This window comes from Anabas testudineus, chromosome 2 (assembly GCF_900324465.2).
Source record: "Anabas testudineus chromosome 2, fAnaTes1.2, whole genome shotgun sequence".
In the NCBI taxonomy this organism is placed as follows: Eukaryota; Metazoa; Chordata; class Actinopteri; order Anabantiformes; family Anabantidae; genus Anabas; species Anabas testudineus.
This window is the reverse complement of record NC_046611.1, coordinates 16,671,457-16,689,994: the sequence shown is the minus strand read 5'-3', so window position 1 is coordinate 16,689,994 and position 18,538 is coordinate 16,671,457. Positions and strand designations below refer to the sequence as shown.

General features: G+C 42.7%; 1 protein-coding gene across 3 annotated transcripts in view; it reads left to right on the top strand.

The window, feature by feature from the left end:
* The window catches only part of LOC113164706 (disco-interacting protein 2 homolog C-like), a 49,206-nt gene extending 32,703 nt beyond the window's left edge, over positions 1 to 16,503 (top strand). For all 3 annotated transcript variants that reach the window (XM_026364122.1, XM_026364121.1, XM_026364123.1), the window contains 19 exons: positions 685 to 821; positions 1,196 to 1,404; positions 2,497 to 2,611; positions 3,088 to 3,289; positions 3,431 to 3,531; positions 4,414 to 4,494; positions 4,890 to 5,013; positions 5,100 to 5,221; positions 5,437 to 5,548; positions 6,409 to 6,518; positions 6,962 to 7,092; positions 8,277 to 8,445; positions 9,217 to 9,387; positions 9,529 to 9,590; positions 9,676 to 9,733; positions 11,975 to 12,049; positions 12,527 to 12,701; positions 12,820 to 12,943; positions 13,110 to 16,503. In XM_026364122.1, coding sequence (XP_026219907.1) covers positions 685 to 821; positions 1,196 to 1,404; positions 2,497 to 2,611; positions 3,088 to 3,289; positions 3,431 to 3,531; positions 4,414 to 4,494; positions 4,890 to 5,013; positions 5,100 to 5,221; positions 5,437 to 5,548; positions 6,409 to 6,518; positions 6,962 to 7,092; positions 8,277 to 8,445; positions 9,217 to 9,387; positions 9,529 to 9,590; positions 9,676 to 9,733; positions 11,975 to 12,049; positions 12,527 to 12,701; positions 12,820 to 12,943; positions 13,110 to 13,362 — 2,531 coding nt within the window. In that variant the 3' untranslated portion in view covers positions 13,363 to 16,503. The remainder of the gene's footprint in view (positions 1 to 684; positions 822 to 1,195; positions 1,405 to 2,496; positions 2,612 to 3,087; positions 3,290 to 3,430; positions 3,532 to 4,413; positions 4,495 to 4,889; positions 5,014 to 5,099; positions 5,222 to 5,436; positions 5,549 to 6,408; positions 6,519 to 6,961; positions 7,093 to 8,276; positions 8,446 to 9,216; positions 9,388 to 9,528; positions 9,591 to 9,675; positions 9,734 to 11,974; positions 12,050 to 12,526; positions 12,702 to 12,819; positions 12,944 to 13,109) is intronic.
* The last annotated feature ends 2,035 nt before the right edge of the window (positions 16,504 to 18,538 follow it).

Here is an 18,538-nt window from a genome sequence, read left to right as displayed (position 1 = left end):
TTCAAAACAAAAAACACTGATATTCTTCATAGAGAATCAAGCTGCTGGTGCAAAGTGAAGAATTTCATTTAGATAAATGAACGTCAGTAGAATTCACACATGATGTTATGAAGGTCTGTCTGTTAAAGTATAATCCTTAAAGAAGGCAGTAATCTGCAGAAGGCAATGTGTAAACCCTGCTGATCAAACCCACAGACTATCACAGCTCCTCAAACACCACTGAGCTTCCACGTGAACTCACTCCACCCGGTGTTCACCGCAGCAACTACACCTGCTGCACCAGGAGTTGTGTCACTTTTAGATTTAGCGAGTCGCACTCGAGCATCAGTTGTGTGACGACTGTTTTCATGCTAAAGGAAGCACCAGACTGAAACAGAGGATCTTTGTTAAACTCTGTATGTTGTGTGGGTCTGTGAAATCTTTCTCGCTTCCTGAACTAAAATAAACCCGTAATATAATTGGGTTACATCAACCTACTTTAAGCGCAAACTCTGATGTTGAGAAATGTGACTTTCATAAACAGGTGCGTTCGGGCTGAGTAATGCTGCTGTCGGGATCATCACTTCTTTCCGCTGTGTGACAAATGGCTGTATTAAAATAGGAATGCATTCATAGAAACAGGATGAATCTCACATTTAAATGTACTTACCACGTGGTTCCCCCCAACCTCTCTCGTCCACACAGGCCTGGTGTGTGTGGTGAAACCAGAAGGCGTCCCTCAGCTCTGTCAGACCGACGAGATCGGTGAGCTCTGCGTTTGCTCCGTTGCCACCGGCACCTCCTATTACGGCCTCACCGGCATGACCAAGAACACGTTTGAGGTGAGGTCCTTTCTTTAGATGATAGCTTTTCTTTCTTTGTTTTTGCAGTAAATGTTTATTAGAGATGAGAAAATACATGTGTGACATGGTCTTTTAATCTTGGATTTTGTGACTTATAGTCATTTAAAACTCATTTTAATATTTCTGATCTTGTGATTACATGTGTCACATTAAAGTGAGTCTGTTTTAGTTCAATGCTAGAGGACTAGTTAAAGCAGTGATGGACTCTGCAGTAGCTGCTGTTAAGACCTGCAGCCTGACATTGTCAATAAGAGAGTTATAAATACTGTCATGTCTGATTTTGCCTCTGACATGCAGCCCTAGTGCTGGCTTGTTGCCATGGCGACTCAGCAGCTGAACCCACATGTTTGCAGGTTTACCCGGTGAGCTCCAGCGGCGGGCTGATCAGCGAGTACGCCTTTGTGCGGACCGGCCTGCTGGGCTTCATCGGCCCAGGCGGCCTTGTCTTCATCACCGGCAAGATGGACGGCCTCATCATGGTGAGCGGCCGGAGGCACAACGCCGATGACATCGTTGCCACAGCGCTGGCGGTGGAACCAATGAAATTCGTATACAGGGGCAGGTGAGTGTGTGGAGGAGGGGGCAGCGATTTGAAGTCACACTGGGAATCAGATGTATCGTTTTTGAAACGAGGAGGAAATTCATCCATTAGCTGACGGTCTGATGATGTGGATGATGATAAAGGAGTCATGTTGACATTTTAGGAGTTGGACAGACAGTTGCCTTAACTCATATTTAGAGCATCTGCCCACGTGTGTCTGTACTTTCTGTTGTTTCTGTGTTTACACCGTTGTGTCGTTGCTGCAGGCTCTGAAGTGTCTGTTTGCTGACAATATGCTCTAACACTTCAGTCAGGTATTTGTCACTGTGCTGTTTGAAATCTGATATACTTCCCGTTCTTCTGTGCGTTTTTGCATCTTTAAGTCTGCTGCACTGCTGCAGAGTCAAAAGCTGCGCGGTGCCAACACTGAAGTACAGTAGGTTGAACAAATCCAGGAGAACACCTGCATGAAACAAACTCTTAATTCATCTGCAGCAGTGCCTCCATCTTAAAGTGAATGAACCTCCAGCAGACAACCACTCACCATTTTCTGCTCAGTCAGTGAGTCTTAATTTGTCAGAGCTGTTTTAGATTCTCATTGCATTCCTCTGACGTGACACCAGAGGCTTAAAAACCTGAGGATCTAAAGGAATCACGTTGTGAATCAGATATTTGAAGTGCTCTTTCTCTCTCTCTCTGATTGCTGTGGCACGCCGGTTAAACGCGAACAACGTGGTACCGCATTACGTTTTGAGGACAGTGTTTTCAATATTTCTTAAGTTGATGATTCTAAAATGTTTTTGTGTCAAAAATTTTAACAATTTGTAGCAAAAAACGGAAAGTATTTTATTTATTCACCTGAATTTTATAATGATAAGAGTAGAAAGACAGACTCCTGACGTGTTTATACCTATTTACCACATAATGAAAATGAGCCTCGGTCATATCCTGTAAATGGTGAATAAACCTTCAATATCTGATATGTAGCAGTTTGTCAGAGCAGTGTACTGTGTGAGGAAGGAAGAGATCAGCTGCAGTCAGAACAAAGAAATGCAGACAGGACTATAGAAATGAAAGCACTAAGCTGATCTTTTTTCTCCTCCGTCCCTGCAGGATAGCGGTGTTCTCTGTGACGGTGCTGAGGGACGAGAGGATCGTGGTCGTGGCCGAGCAGAGACCTGACTCCACAGAGGAGGACAGTTTCCAGTGGATGAGCCGCGTCCTGCAGGTAGGTCGCCTCTTAAACTGGGAGCAGTGCAGTTAGAATCCTCAGTACTGCACACTGACAGTTTAGTTTGTCTTGTTCAAGTACTGTGACACTAAGTGATACAAACTGCACAGTCATAATGTTAATGGAGGGTTAATGCATTGGGTTATGCTGTAAAGTTGTTTCTGCTGCTGTTGATCATCTGTCACTTCTTAAATTGCAGGTTTGCTCAGCTTCAGCAATATTTCTAGGAAGGAGTTTTCGATCTGACATGTAGCACTTAATTATTAGCCAACATTCAGTCTTTTCTGTTTTCAAACTGGCTTTCCTACCAAACACCTGCACTCTGTAGCCTTATATATCACTACTGATCTGTTTGAATCATTCACACAAATAACCTCACACCACGGCTTCACAATCCTCCTCACTCGAAAAGATAGCTCATAATCAGCGGATAATCTCACTGTCCTCTGACTGTCCTCTCCCGCCCCGCCCAGGCCATAGACAGTATCCACGGGGTGGGCGTGTTCTGCCTGGCTCTGGTCCCCGCCAACACGCTGCCCAAGACTCCACTGGGCGGCATCCACCTGTCAGAGATCAAGCAGCTGTACCTGGAGGGGGGGCTGCACCCATGCAACGTCCTCATGTGCCCCCACACCTGCGTCACCAACCTGCCCAAACCCCGGCAGAAACAACCAGGTGGGGACCAGGGTTTGTTTGACAGACGAAGACTGTGTCTGTCCACTAGTGTGTAAATGGCCCTGTATTTATTTAATGTGTGTGTAGCTGTTGATCTGCTCATGATGTGTGTGTGTGTGTGTGTGTGTGTGTGTGTTGCAGAGATCGGACCTGCCTCTGTGATGGTGGGAAATCTGGTGTCAGGGAAGAGGATCGCTCAGGCCAGCGGCAGAGATTTAGGACAAACAGACGACAACGACCAGGTGAAACATGCACTTTATAAAACACAGGGAGCGAATAAACAGAGGAAACACATGACAGATATGCATATTCCTCAGAAAAATCAAATACAAAAAGAGATTAATTAATTTATCGTGGTCAAATTATTAACAGTTAAAACAGTGAAAACTCAAAATGACCTCAGTGGAGGTACAAAGTAAACATCTACGGCATTTCATAAAAATGTTATGTTAAAAATTAAACAATGAGCCCTAAACCAGATGAGAATACGACTACTGATTAAGAAAAACTCCCTCGTTTTGTGCTCAGAGAAAATCTTTATACTCGTGAAGACGGTCAGGACTGACTCTATCAGTAACTCCAGTTCATTTACAGTCATAAACCTCCAATCAATGCCTGCGCTGGCTGAAGTAGCAAAGTTTCAGCAGCTGCTCAGATTTATTCTTCACAGGCAGTTTGTAGCATCAGCAGGTCGTTTCTCGCCTGCTTTGAAATTCTACAGTCTGTGATATCGATTTAAAGCACTTCAACATCCAGAGCAGAAGGCAGAGCTGCAATAAAATCACGATCGGAATCCCTTGGTGAGTAAGCACAAACTGAGACAGAGTTAATTTGATGGTCAAAACTAGACATGTATTCATGTCTGATTTGCTGATGTAATGCAACATTTGGGGGAGGGTGCACAAGATTGTGGCCTCTGTAAACCTGTTCAGTGTGTGTCTGTTCATTCCCAGTTACGAGAGATCAGAGGAGTTTATTTAAGAGTCCGCTTTACCCCAAACTTCACCACCGACTGTCAAAAACACACTATAGAACTAGAGAGAGAGAGTCAAACAACAAACAAACAACAAAACTCTTCAGGATGGTGTTTGTAGTGGCTCTGATGTCGCCGCTCTGTTTTTCAGTTCCTGTTCCTGTCTGAGGTTTTGCAGTGGAGAGCTCAGACCACACCAGACCACGTCCTCTACACCCTGCTCAGCTCCCGGGTAAAAACACACACAACTCTGTTAAGTGGGAAAGACAATAGGATCGTATGTTCCTGTTTGTTAAAGCTGTTTATCTAAGAAGCTGTGGTGGAACAGTGGACGCAGAAATGTCAGAGACACCTCAGGGTTTCCCTCAGGACACTGGTTCATCAAAGTGTAATAGTGTTTTATCACTGTAGCATCCCTGATGTTTCTCTGTGCTACTGAGTAAAATGGATGCAAGCATCATATTTTCACTTGAAAGTATCTAAAACTCTACAAAATAAGATGCATGTCAAAAGCCAGCAGACATCACCCGCGGTTTACAGTACTGGCACCAAAGAGAAACAGTAAGAACCTCACTTTGTGCTTCACATGCTTCATCAAGTGATCTTTCCCTCCCTCCTCTCCTCCAGGGGGCGGTGTCCAGCTCCCTCACCTGTCTGCAGCTCCATAAGAGGGCAGAGCGAGTGGCTGCTCTGCTGATGGAGAGAGGAGGTCTGCAGGAAGGGGACCACGTCGCTCTGGTTTACCCTCCAGGTGTGACTTGCTGCACACTGTTATTGGCAGCTTGGAGATTTGGAGCATGAGTCAAAGCTGACCTGTGTCTGTGTGTCTCCCTGTAGGTATTGACCTGATCGCAGCCTTCTACGGCTGCCTGTACGCCGGCTGTGTTCCCATCACAGTGCGACCGCCTCACCCTCAGAACATCTCCACCACCCTGCCGACTGTCAAGATGATCGTCGAGGTCGGGAGTTTATGCTAAACAGCTGATTGTTTATCAGATCGTATCCTCTGTTTTTATTATCCTTATTGATGAATGTTATTGATTCTCATACTTAAGCGTCCTCCAGCTGGTCAACCTCTAGTTGACCTCTGACCTCTGGGGAGTAATAAATGGAAGCTTGTAATTAAATTATGATGTTTAAGGTAACTTGTGCATCATTTTCTCTGTCTCCACAGGTCAGTCACTCGGCCTGTGTGATGACCACAGCGGTCATCTGTAAGCTGCTGCGCTCTAAAGAGGCCATGGCTACTGTGGACATCAGGAACTGGCCTCCTGTCCTGGACACTGGTACAGTAGTCTGTTACCTAACCACAGCTCCTTAACCTCAACTCTAGTCTTAAAGGCACCTGTTGTTCACGTCATTGTTTCCTTCTTCTGTGTGTTTCTGCCACCAGTTGCAGTTTAAGATACAAAAAAAACAGGGATGAGGGATGAAGTCATTGTTTTTAAATTGTAGACGTGATTCATAACCCAGTGGGACCTCATTCTTACATAAACATCATGCAGTAGAAGTCAAAAGCCATTAAGTGGGATTTGTGATTAATCTGTTGCTGCAGATGAACTTTATATTTTTAATTTTTGAATTGGATGATATTCTACAGGTTAATGTCAGCAGCTGTGCTGTGAGATCGCCTGTACTCACATTTAAAATGTGAGATGCCAGAAATGTGCTGCTCAAAAACTCATCTGAGGATCCTGCAGTTGTTCTCCACACAGCCGGGACCGGAGGCGTTAAGTTTTCAGGTTGTTTGACCGTCCTTACAGTCAGCAACTTCATGTGAACACAGTATCTGAGGAAGGCCTTCATATGTGGCATAAATGTCAACTTGGACTCAATGATGAACTGATAACAAAGGCCAAAAGTCAAAAGTCAAGGTCACTGTCACCTTGTATATGTCCCATTCTCACCAGTCCTGGGGGAAAAATCATCTTGGACTCATGGTGCACATGAAATGAGTTACCTTAAACATTCGTGCAAGTGAAGTACCACCCAATAAACAGTTCTTCCGCAACAACACAACATTTTGGTCCCACTTCCCTTTCTGCTGTATTGTGGGTTCATCTTGAGGCCAGTGTGTCTGAAATGAATTTAACGGAGTAGACTGTCCTCTTGAGTGTATTAGAACAATTATGTGTGTGTGCTGCAGATGACCTGCCAAAGAAGAAGCCTCCGGCTCTCTATAAGCCCACCAACCCTGACGGCCTGGCCTATCTGGACTTCAGTGTGTCGACGACTGGGATGCTGGCTGGAGTTCAGGTCTGCTCTGCATTAATCCTCATCACAAACTGCCCCCCCCCCACCACTCCCTTCCCCCCCATTTCATTTATTCGTTGTTTTTTCATTCCAGAGGGAAGTTAAGCAATGAAGCAGTAATAACGTGTAAACATCACAAAAAGCCGAAGAACAGCACATTTTATTTACTGTAGAAAACGTTCTTCAGGTCACTGTATGAGATAAACACAATAAAATGTGTCCACTCTGAGTTTACATCAGATCAATCTGCTGAAGTAGGAAACACAGTGTGACTCAAACACTTCCAGGATTTGTTGCATTTAAGAAAATAGTAATTTAACATTAATTTAACACAAACAACCAGATCCAACGAAGACCTGTACTGTTGTGTTGGAATTAACTCTCTGTCTTTCTATCCTGTTGTTTGTTTGTGTCTGTGTGTCTCTCTTTCACTTTTGTCTTTCTAGATGTCCCATAATGCCGTTGGAGCTTTCTGCCGGTCGGTCAAGCTGCAGTGTGAGTTGTACCCGTCCAGGGAAGTGGCCATCTGTCTGGATCCATACTGTGGCCTCGGCTTTGTCCTCTGGTGTCTCTGCAGGTCAGTGCAGCCCTGTGTACATGTGTCTCTGCCGACCTGCTAATGCTACTTAATGTGTTTTTAGTTAAAGGCTACTGCAGTGATTTAATACTGCACCGAGAATGATCAAAACTGAAGCAGACTCAAAGACTTTTTACGCCACTCCAAGATGTGATTCTCATTTTAGTTTCTACTTTGTCTGTTTCTGATGTGTTTTAAAATTCACTGGGAGAAAAAGCTGAGACCAGATTCATCCTTGAAACATGGAAAGATACCTCTAAGTCTGCATACACAGTTTATTACTTCCTAATTGACATTCGAATTCCCGAGCTACAGGTGGTAGGATGAACAGAGGGTCCATGAAAAAGGAGCCCTTAGAAGTGCCTCGCTCACGTTTCTGGACAATTTGTCTCATTTCTCATGGTGAATTTCAGATAAAACATGTCAGAAACATATCAAACAAAGTAAAAGTTTGAGTAAATCTAACATCAACATCAAGTGGAAACGCTGTGACCATAAGAGTGGACGCTGTTAAAGCAGAGTGAAGTGCACGCTTTTGAACTAAGATGTCTGGCTAAATTAAGAATTATATTTATGTGTCCAGATACTTTTGGCCTTATAATATATGTTCTTTTTATCATTTGGTGGCAAGAAATTCATTACTGTAAAGGGGAAAATGCTAATGGTCTCATCTGTCAGTGCAGTGCCTTTTTTATTTCACAGACGGTTTGGTGTATGTTATCCTCACATTATGATTTATAGCAGAAAGTCATCTGGCTTCCTTAAATAACAGGACCAGAGATTCTCTCCAGTAAAGTTTATCTACTCTCTATCCGACTCTATCCGTCTGAAACTCGACTCTTTAAATCTTAAATGCTGGTTCCAGATCACAGGTCTGGTTAATTTTAAATTCTCTGTTCATAAATTCTGAACTTGGCCCAACTAGAGTCAGCTGCTGAATGTCTTCTAAACACAACAGGCTGCAAATCACCGTCGGTATGAGAATCTCTCGTCCTCCTCGACGACTTTAAAGCAACAATAACTCATGTTTGCACCTGTTTGTTATAAAATACGACCGAGCTTTCGGCTCCCAGGTTCCTTTGCGAAAGCTCGCTGTCACTGAGACTTACATTTATCATATAAAGGACAAACGTCCATTTTATTGCGTGTAATCGTGTGTGTGTCTCTGTGTGTGTCGTCTGTAGCGTGTATTCAGGCCACCAGTCCATCCTGATCCCTCCCGTGGAGCTGGAGTCCAACCCGGCACTGTGGCTGTTGGCTGTCAGCCAGATGAGGGTGCGAGACACCTTCTGCTCCTACAGCGTCATGGAGCTCTGCACCAAAGGACTCGGCCTGCAGACCGAGGCGCTCAAGGTCAGTGGGACACTGACACGGCCAACCAATCAATTAAAGACATGTTTGGGACATTTGTTTTACCTAATCAGGCTGTTTTCAGCAGTTTGTCTTGGTACCATGTTCACTGTATTATCTGTAAGAGGTAACAAACCAGCTCTGACCTCAGTCCCAGTCAGAAGGTCATGGCACTCAACACAGTCAGATAAACCCACAGACTCAGAGTGAGAGCACTGACAGCAGCTGCACAAACTCCGACTCTGTTTAGCTGAGTGTCCCTTTAAGGAGACACCTGTAATAAACTCTGTGTCAGTCGTCTGCTCAGCCTGAGGCGACGTCTCACTGCCGGACACCTGTGATTTGTCCCTGATGGAGGTTGCAGAGCTGTTTTCACTGATTATCTGTCAGCTGAATGCAGAGGAAGGAGTAGAACTGCTCTTTTGCTCAGAATCTCTGACTAAAACAACCCTCAGGACCTTATTTTAGCTTTAATCTAATTCTTACCTCAATCTAACAGCCACGTCTAAACCCTGAATCCAAGGAGGATCAAACTGTGTCTACTCTGTAACGCTGGCGTCTGCTCCTGTTAACATGTGGTGGCTGAAGTTCCTATAAAGCTGCAGAAATTCAAACTTTCTATTTTGTTGAAATGTTACCAGGAGCAGATTACAGTGTTTAAACACAGTAAAGGAATTCAGAGCTGCAGAATATGCTTGAGCTTCAGTTTCACAGTGAACATCCACAAACATTTCTGAATGAGCATCTCAGTCCTCTGTGTGCTCTCCCGTTCAGGCTCGGGGTCTGGACCTGTCTCGCGTTCGAGCTTGTGTGGTGGTGGCAGAGGAGAGGCCCAGGATGTCGCTTACACACTCCTTTTCCAAACTCTTCAAAGACCTCGGCCTTCACCCGCGATCGGTCAGCACGGCCTTCGGCTGCAGAGTCAACCTGGCCATCTGCCTGCAGGTAAACACTGCAGCACGCCGCGACCTCAGAGTCAGTGTAAAGGAATATTATTAGAAACTGTTAAAGACAGGTACAGACTCTGGGTAGAAGTAAAGGTCTTTGATCCCGCTCTCACTGTATCTGTATTGTGATTGGCTGCAGGGTACTTCAGGACCAGACCCCACTACTGTGTACGTGGACATGAGAGCACTGCGCCATGACAGGTACACCAGTCCCTCCATCAGCCCTTTCGTTTGTTTCTCTCTATTCACTGCACACGTTTGACACTCAGACATGTGTGTGTTTCAGGGTTCGGTTAGTGGAGAGAGGTTCTCCTCACAGTCTGCCGTTAATGGAGTCTGGCAAGGTGAGTGCGGTTCACGTGAAGATTCACTGTGTACGCACAGCACCGCAGCTGTGTTCTGAGTTAAAGCTCAAGAGAAGCTTGAATGTTAAATGCAGAGACAATTAAAACCCACAGATGTTTGTTTGGACGTCCATCTGAGATCTGAGGAGATCCACGTTAGACAAATTAAACACTACATTTCAAATTAAAGTTTCATTTTGCTGCAGGCTACTCAAATGAAACTTCCAGCGGGACACAGTCAGAATTGAAAAGACTATTCAGAGACATGAGATGCAGTGAAATCTTCTGTCAAAACAAGCAGCAAATTGACACAAGATTTCAGGACTATTTCTGCTTTCGCTGCATGTCCTCCCACGTTCGGTGAGTCAAATCAGAAAGCAGGTTTTGGGTCCATGATGACTGAAGGCCCTGAATCATCCGTAGGTCTGTGGATGTGTGGGTGGAAAAAGGATCACGTCGCATTTCTCAGACGCTTGTCTAAAACGTTCCTTTTTAAAATGGTAATAATGCACATTGCACAGGTCTGAAAGCACCCAGCAGTGACTTCCAATCACTGCGGCGAGGTGTGAAGTGAGAGTCACACACCGAAAGATCACTGCAGGACAAGCAGGAAAAATTAGTCATAGCTTCAGTGTTAGGGCCAAGAAGACGATTTTATATGAAGCCATTCATAGTCCTAACACTGTATTTATACGCTGAAAGAGAAAAAAGAGGAAGTACGACATTTAGTAGAAGCACGTGTGCTAAAGTTGGATCCACTCTCAAATGTCACCTTTAGTGTTGACATCTTAACTTTCTTAAGAAAATGTTAATAGAAACAAAACAAAACTTTTCAACTGTTAAATTCTGTTGAGCTGCTGATAAATATGGAGACTGAATAAAAACACACACGTTGATGGAAACGTTTAGAGATGTTTCGTAGCTTTTCACGGCCTGGTGATCACGATTCATGAGCAGTACACACAGTACCTTTCCTCTTTGCCCTTATTGACAAAACAAACAACATGATCATGATCTGGTCTTCGTTACAACCCTTTCTGTGTTTTTTCTGTGTGAGCATCAATGAGCAGAGCTAGTTCTGATGAAAACTGCTGATCACCACAGCTCCTGTGTCCTTAAGTCCAGTTGCGAAGGTCCATCTACTATAGTAGAAATAAAAACGTTGACCCCCCCATTTTTTAATTTAGATTTAATCTACACTGAAATCAGATCTGTGAGATAAACTTCATGCTTTTCTGAGACGCCTCATATGCACCACATCAGCTGTTTGCATGTGTCAGTGTTTAGTTGCGCAGCCTCCCCTGATAAAGTCGGGATATCTCCCCAGAAGCTTTTTAGAAATCATCATTTTGCTGCAGAGATGTCGTCCTCCACCAAACACTGCGTCCTTCTGGCTGCTCCTTAAATCTGCTGCTTTAATCCAGGAGCAAATTCCTCTGCACTCATCTGGTCTCTGAGCAGCACTTACTGCAGCTTCATTACAGATCTCTTAGCAACTACCGGAGCTCCATCAGCGAGGTCAGCAGGAGGACAGACGGCAGCGCATACCGTCTAAACATGCAGCATTAAACCTGAGGAAAGAAGACGAGAGCGTTTGCTGTTATTAGATTGAATTTTTGTTCGTCTTCACTCTCACAGATCAGTGATTAAATCATTTAATGCTGTGAATACTGTGGATGATTCGGGTTGATCAGAGTAAACTGTGCAGCTTCAAGTAGAAACACTCGAGTGACAGATCTTTTCTCGGAGTTTGATGAGACGTTCGGCTCTCTTCTTCCTCCACACTGACACACAAAGAGAGGACATCATGTTTCGGGGCTGGTCATCGATCAGTCCGCTGTTTATTTCGACTCACTCAATGTGGGAGGAACCCACATGTCCACTGCTTGTTTTTCTTCTTCCTTTTTTTTTTTATGTTTTACTGTGTTTCTGTTCACTGCGAACGTGATGAGGAAAGAAAAACTCAGTGGGATGAAATCTAATAAACGGTGGCTGCGTGGGGGGGGAGTGCGATCACATCTGTTCTGTCGTGTTAAATAACAAACTGTGAACTGGGATCAAGTCTGGGAAGATGAAGCTGTGAAGTGACACTTCAATTTAAAGTGTAACCATGTGTTAAATGTAAACAGCTGCAGCTATTTGTGGAGTTCATGCAGAAACCAAAGACGTGGCTTAGAGAGAAGCTGTCACCATGGCAACTGTTTTTTACTTCAATTTATCATGGTATTTTATTTATTTCAGATTCTGCCCGGAGTTCGAATCATCATCGCCAACCCCGAAACCAAGGGACCGCTGGGAGACTCGCACCTCGGAGAGGTCGACAGACATTAACTCTTTTCTTTATTCGTTTGTTTCTGTTTTTCTGTTGTTTTCTTTTTATCTTTATTTCACTCTTTATGTTGGTCCTGTTCTTTTTATGTATTTCAGTCTGTCCATTGTCCATTGTCCATTTTTTCTTTCTCTCCTTGTGTCTCTTCCTTTGTCTCTCGCCCTTTTTTAATCATATTTGTATTAAATTTATGGTCTTTTCTTTGCTTTTTCTTTATCTGTTCTTTTTTATATCTTACTTTATTCTTTACCTTTGACTCTTTCTCTCCCGTGGGAGTTCAAATGCTTCTGCAGTCTCCATTGAGGTTATGTTTCATTTAGCTGCAGCTTCCTTATCAGTTTATAATTCCACTCCATGAAATTTCTACCTCCAGTGTGAAATGCTCCTCTGCCACAAAAGTCACATTGAGAGTCTTGAGTTCAGGTTTCAATATTTGTAACTCAGACCTTTACTCCGTCCTGCAGATTTGGGTGCACAGCGCACACAACGGCAGTGGTTACTATAGTGGCTACGGTGAGGAGGTTCTTCAGTCCGACCACTTCAACTCCAGACTCAGTTTTGGGGACACTCAGACGGTCTGGGCCAGGACAGGCTACCTGGGCTTCCTCCGACGCACTGAGCTCACAGACGCCAACGGAGGTGACTCCACTCCCCATGTCCTCCCCAAGTCATTTAATGTCCTACATTAGACTTGGACTTTGTTCTCTAGCTCTACATCAACAACCCTTGATGTTCTGTGCCTCTGTTGTTTGAACAGAGAGACACGATGCTCTATTCGTGGTGGGAGCTCTGGAGGAGGCCATGGAGCTGCGCGGGATGAGATACCATCCCATCGACATCGAGACGTCTGTCATCCGCGCACACAAGAGCATCATGGAGTGGTAGGACACTGCTTAAATATCTTGATCTGCACATTTCTTTTCTCAGTTTGGTCAGCTTGTTGTGGACATCATCTGCCTCCAGTGGCCAGAACTTACTGCAGCTTTAAAATAATACAACTGTTGCTGGGTAAGGTCTGATAGTTCGGTTCATCTCTGTCCTTCTCAGTGCGGTGTTCCCTTGGACCAACCTGCTGGTGGTTGTGGTGGAGCTGGAGGGCTCCGAGCAGGAAGCCCTGGATCTGGTTCCCATGGTGACCAAGGCAGTGCTGGAGGAGCACTACCTGATCGTGGGTGTCGTCGTGGTGACGGACATCGGCGTCATCCCCATCAATTCCCGCGGCGAGAAACAGCGCATGCACCTCCGCGATGGCTTCTTACAAGACCAGCTAGACCCCATCTATGTGGCCTACAACATGTAGCCTGAGGGTGTGTGCGTGTTTGTATGTGAGAGCGAGCGAGAGAGAGCATGCGTTCGTATGCCGTGCATATTGCTGTTGTTGTTCATTTATTTCCCGAGATCAAGATGTACTGTATTTTTGAACCTGCGTACGGTGTGGTCTTAAATTGTCGCTTTCTTTAAAGTTGTGTTGTACCGGTTGGTTGCTTGGTTGGTTGACTGATTGTTTGACTGCTCAGTGGTGGTATTACACCCCCGCTTAATCTCGTGACCCTTACCAGGAGCTCGTCACTGTAGAAAGCCTTAGGGGAACACTGTGTATGGGGCGACAGCTCCTGTCGTCACGCCGCGTGTCGTTTTTCAGAGGTTTTAGGAGGTAAATTTTCACTAGAGACCGTATCTGTAATCATGTTTTACTGGTCGAATCGAACAATCCCAGATTTGTGGTATTATTTCAATTAGAACAGGGGCAGCCAGATTATTGTAAAAAATATAAATATTGTACATAGACATAATAATCTATATGGAGAGGAACCTAAAACACACTGAGGTGTAGTAGCCCCAATATGCAGCTCTCTCCACCCTGTGTGTGTGTCTGCAGAGTGCGTGTGCGTCTCCGTCTGTGAGCGTCTTCATCTGTCTGCATGACAGGGACATTTTAACAAGTTTTAATGTGAATTTAACTCTGATTTCAAACTGATTTTATCCGTGGGCGATCGAATAAGGCATGTTTTTCTGGAGAATAGGCTCATTATGATTTCAACCTGTTGAAACTGCAGCTACTGTAGAAACACACTGGAAATACTAACAAAAAGAGAAAAACACAGCTACTTTGTTATCAGTGTCCCAGTGTGCAGCGAGTGGCTCAGAAAACCACCTTAACGCAGCTCTTGTAAATCTAGCTTCGTTTTGGAAAGTTGGAAAAACAGCTGTGTTCCTCTGAACTCACAGAAATAATATACTCACAGTAAATTATTTCTAAATGTCAAAATCTAAATCTTATGCTCAAAATGCTCAAAATCATATTGACCCTTATTTGAATCAACTGTACAACATAACACAACGTGCAATATGTGTCAGTAAAGATGTAAATGGAAAGCACACACAGCAAGTTTCCAGCTGTATTTTTTTCCATCATCTCGATGAGTTCCTCTCAGTTACTTTAATGAACGTGATAACGTTTAGTCCTGAAAATATCCAAAGCAGCTCCTCAAGCGAAGTGCACTGTGTCAATGTAAAAGATGAAGGCAGAATATTATTATCGTTTTTAAAGGGAGTTTATGCGAAGCGAAATGTGGTAGAGCGTCTGGTCAGGTGTCCTGCTTCACAGTCGCTGTCTGAATCCAGATGCACATAAATGCAAACTTCACTGCAGCAACATCTGGATGCTGTTGGTACTAAGACAAAGTTTACACAGAAAAAGCTCTATTTGTAGCAATAATGGCCAAGAGGACGTTCTTCACTGCAGGGATTCGAGTTCACCATCTGAGACATTTTCTCAGCTACAATTTTACAGAATAACAACAATTTGATATGATTATAGGCTGAGGCTGCAACATTGAACTTAGTAAAAGACCTTAAGTTAAAGGTTTTTTCACCTCATAGTTAAACGTCTAAATAGCTTAATACTAATGAAACAAACTGGCTAAAATCAACAACAAAAGAAGATTAGGAACAAACTTTGGGTTTGAGATTTTTTTTACTGTGTTTACATAATGAGACAAAGGTCTTGAAGTCTTCAGAAAACCACGTACTTACATTTTAAAGCAAGAAGTCAGAATAACATCAACACTTATTAGAGAAGATCCATTAGTGTGGAGCTGTGGAAACTCCAGTTGCTTGCAGAACTGCAAATGAGTAAAAGTTCATTTCAATTTCAAGTTCAATTTGATAACACAGATGCAACATTTACAGAAAAATGCTGAAAAACAGGAAAAACATCCAAATACAGAAATATCCTGCTTGAAGCAGAAACAACAGAAATTATATTTCCAGTGACAAGATAAAATTTGCATGTTAGCAACTTCAGCAGCTTAAAGAGTCGTGTCTGTTTTTAGTGTCTACACGGAAACACTGACCTGTCTACAAGTGACATGGTTTCCAGGGAAGCACTAAAAAGTTGTGGACATGGCTTGGACGTGCTTGTTGTTAACTTCTGTTGTTGTTCCTGAGCTGTCAGGGCCATTAAAACAGTTCATGACCACTGTTCATTTGTCTAGTGGAGTAACAGAGAGAAATCTGCCTGTCTGACGTTTTGATTTTATCTTTTTAATCATTCAGAAAAGGAAACCTCGGTAAAGAACGTCCTCTGGTCTTTGGTACAACAGCTACCACCTTATGTGCACTAATTCAAATGTTTCCTCAGATATCATGAGGATACCACAGATTTAAGATAAATAAATAGGTATATTAAAAGTTTTAAAGTAAATCAGTTTATTCCAAGACTAGGTGCAGCGATGCCTCTTGTGTGTCTGTGAATTAAGGGAATTATCAGCAGTGTTACAGGAGTAAAGTGAACCTGCCTGTCACTGACGCTGCAGGATATATAGAAAATTTTATTCAATGTTATTAGAATAATCCATTAACATTTGTTTACATCCTTGTGGGTAAATTATCTCATGACATCATCTCATCGTTCTTCTTCATTGCTTCACTTTCGTGTCATTGTTCGTCTTTTTAACCAGATGAAGAAAAAAAAAACATCTTTATGCATATCAGAAGTTGCTTAGCGCTTGTTTGGCTAACTTAGCAGTTTGGGTTTGTTGGTAGCAGCGTAGCGGTCATGTTTCAGTCCCTGAGTGTGTGTGTGTGTGTGTGTGTGTGTGTGTGTGCACGTGAGTGTGTGTGCGTGTGCACGTGAGTGTGTGATGAGAGAGAGAAGTGGAGGGTGTTCGATATGAAGGAAATCCCATCTCAAACCCAGAGGACTCGTCTGTGTGTTCAGGGGCTGGATGGAAGCCAGACTGCATGGCGTGTGTGTGTGTGTGAGTGTGTGTGTGTGTGTGTGCGTGTGTGTGTGTATTGTATGTAAATAGTGTTGATTTTGTACGGTACAAGTGTGTGTGACTTGTTTTGTACACATGATAAAAAGATTAAATGACACTTTTATAAGAGCCTGCTGTTGGCTCACCGTCACACTATACAGTGCAATAAAGTGCTTTGATTGGCTAAAACCCAGACTTGTTATTATTGATTCATTGTTTCATTTATTATTTATTTTACTTTGGCTTTGCTGTTTTTATTTACGTCTTTTTCAACAGGATATATTGCAAGATATTTACATTCAGTGACTTAAATTCAAAGGGTTAAAGTTTAAATTTACCAAGACCCTTTATCACAGTTTAATTATTAAAAGAAACACTTTGATTTAAATTAAAGACACTCAGCAAACAAAAGTCATCCTAATAAAATACTAGCCGATACCTTTATAAAAGTAACACAATGGGCTTGTGCCACTTTTCTCTATGCAACTCTTCAGCCTCACCACACCAAAACAGGAACAAATACCCAGAACACCTGACAGTGTCTTGGCAGAATAACCACGTATTACTCAATACTGCCTCCATGTGACCAGAGTTTGTAATGGCATTTAGACCTCTGGCAGCACACATACATTTTTTTTTACAAAATACACAATAACAAAGCAAAGTCACAAATTCACACCACAAAGATAGTTCATGAAGGTATTTCACCCTAAGTGGACAATTGTGTTGTGGTTAATTTACCACCTGGACACAAAGTTTTGTGCACTTTTCCAAACTATAATTGCAAAATAATGTAACGAAGGAAAGAAAAGAAATAGAAAAACAGAAAATATAGGAGAAGGACATTTAAGTCATGCTTAAAAACAAACATAATCTTGACAAATCATAAAAAGTTAAGTTACATCATTGTGAAAAGTAAAAGAAATCAAGTTCAGTAATTTATTAGTTAATTAAAGTGAATTTGTCTATGAGAATATGAGAGCAGAGCCACCTTTAATTTGACCTTTAGTCAGAATCAAAACTGCACAGAGATAAAAACTAAAAGGGCCAAAGTTGAACTTTTACATTTATCTGCACAGCAAAGACTTAACCGAAGTCTCATGTTTCTCCCAGTTTTCCCAGAGTCCCAGTGGTTTTATTGGCTCCGTGACCGACCTCTTCTATCTCACTGATATTATTAAATATAAACATATGTTCACAAGTAAAACCAAAGTTTATCCATGAAAACAATATTTACAGAAATGCTCATAAAAGTGCAACAAATGGATAAACAGACAGACAAATGCACACAACCGCTCTTTAAAGACCTTTGGAGTCTCTTTCTTTCTCTTTTCTCTTCTTCTCTTTCTCTCTTTTTTTGAATCTCTCTCATCTGTAACTGTCCAGTAAAAGCATTCCTCAGAGCTTCCCCTCAGCTATTCCTGTAGAGTCATAAATGACTAAAAAAAAGTGTGTGGGATCAGTCGATAGCTGGAGCTGATAGATAGAGTTTCCATTCTGTGTTTGTGCTTCCTTACATCTGCAAATCGAAGGCGTTAAACAAAATATACCATATTCATGCTTTATTTAATGTCATGGTTTAATTAGACACAAACAGGTGGTAGAGATACAGCTGTAAATAAAGCTCATTTACATGGCATGAAAGGTTTCAGCTCACTTTCTCAAAACGGATTTGATGCAAAGAAAAAAAAGCAGTATCAGAAAAAATACAATGTCATCGGCATAAAATCTTTCTCCTGAACACATCTGAGACAAGATTTCTAAAAACCATCTCACTGAATTTGATGTTACGTCATTGTTGATGGTCTGTAGGATTCATGGCATTCACACAACACAACTACTAAAGTAGTATCTCAGATAGAGAAGAGACAAAATAACTGTACAGAGACAAAACAATACCACAATTGACATGAAACCCTCATTTGTTGTTAAACACCTAGAAATTTAAATTTGGTATTTCTCTAATATTACTTGATCTTTATATGTTTTGGATTCTGTGCCTGACCTGGAAATCACACATTTCCATTTACAGTACATCACCTCTCAGATAGTGTAAGGAGCAGTTCGAACCTGTCTGGAAGGCGAATCAACGACCATATAAAGGCCCCCGGACCAGCGTTTGGGAACCAGACTTCATTCCAATATCAGTTCTTTTTTACTGGCAGTAGTTTTGGGTGCTTCCACAAGATGTCACTGCGGGTGTTTCATGTTGAC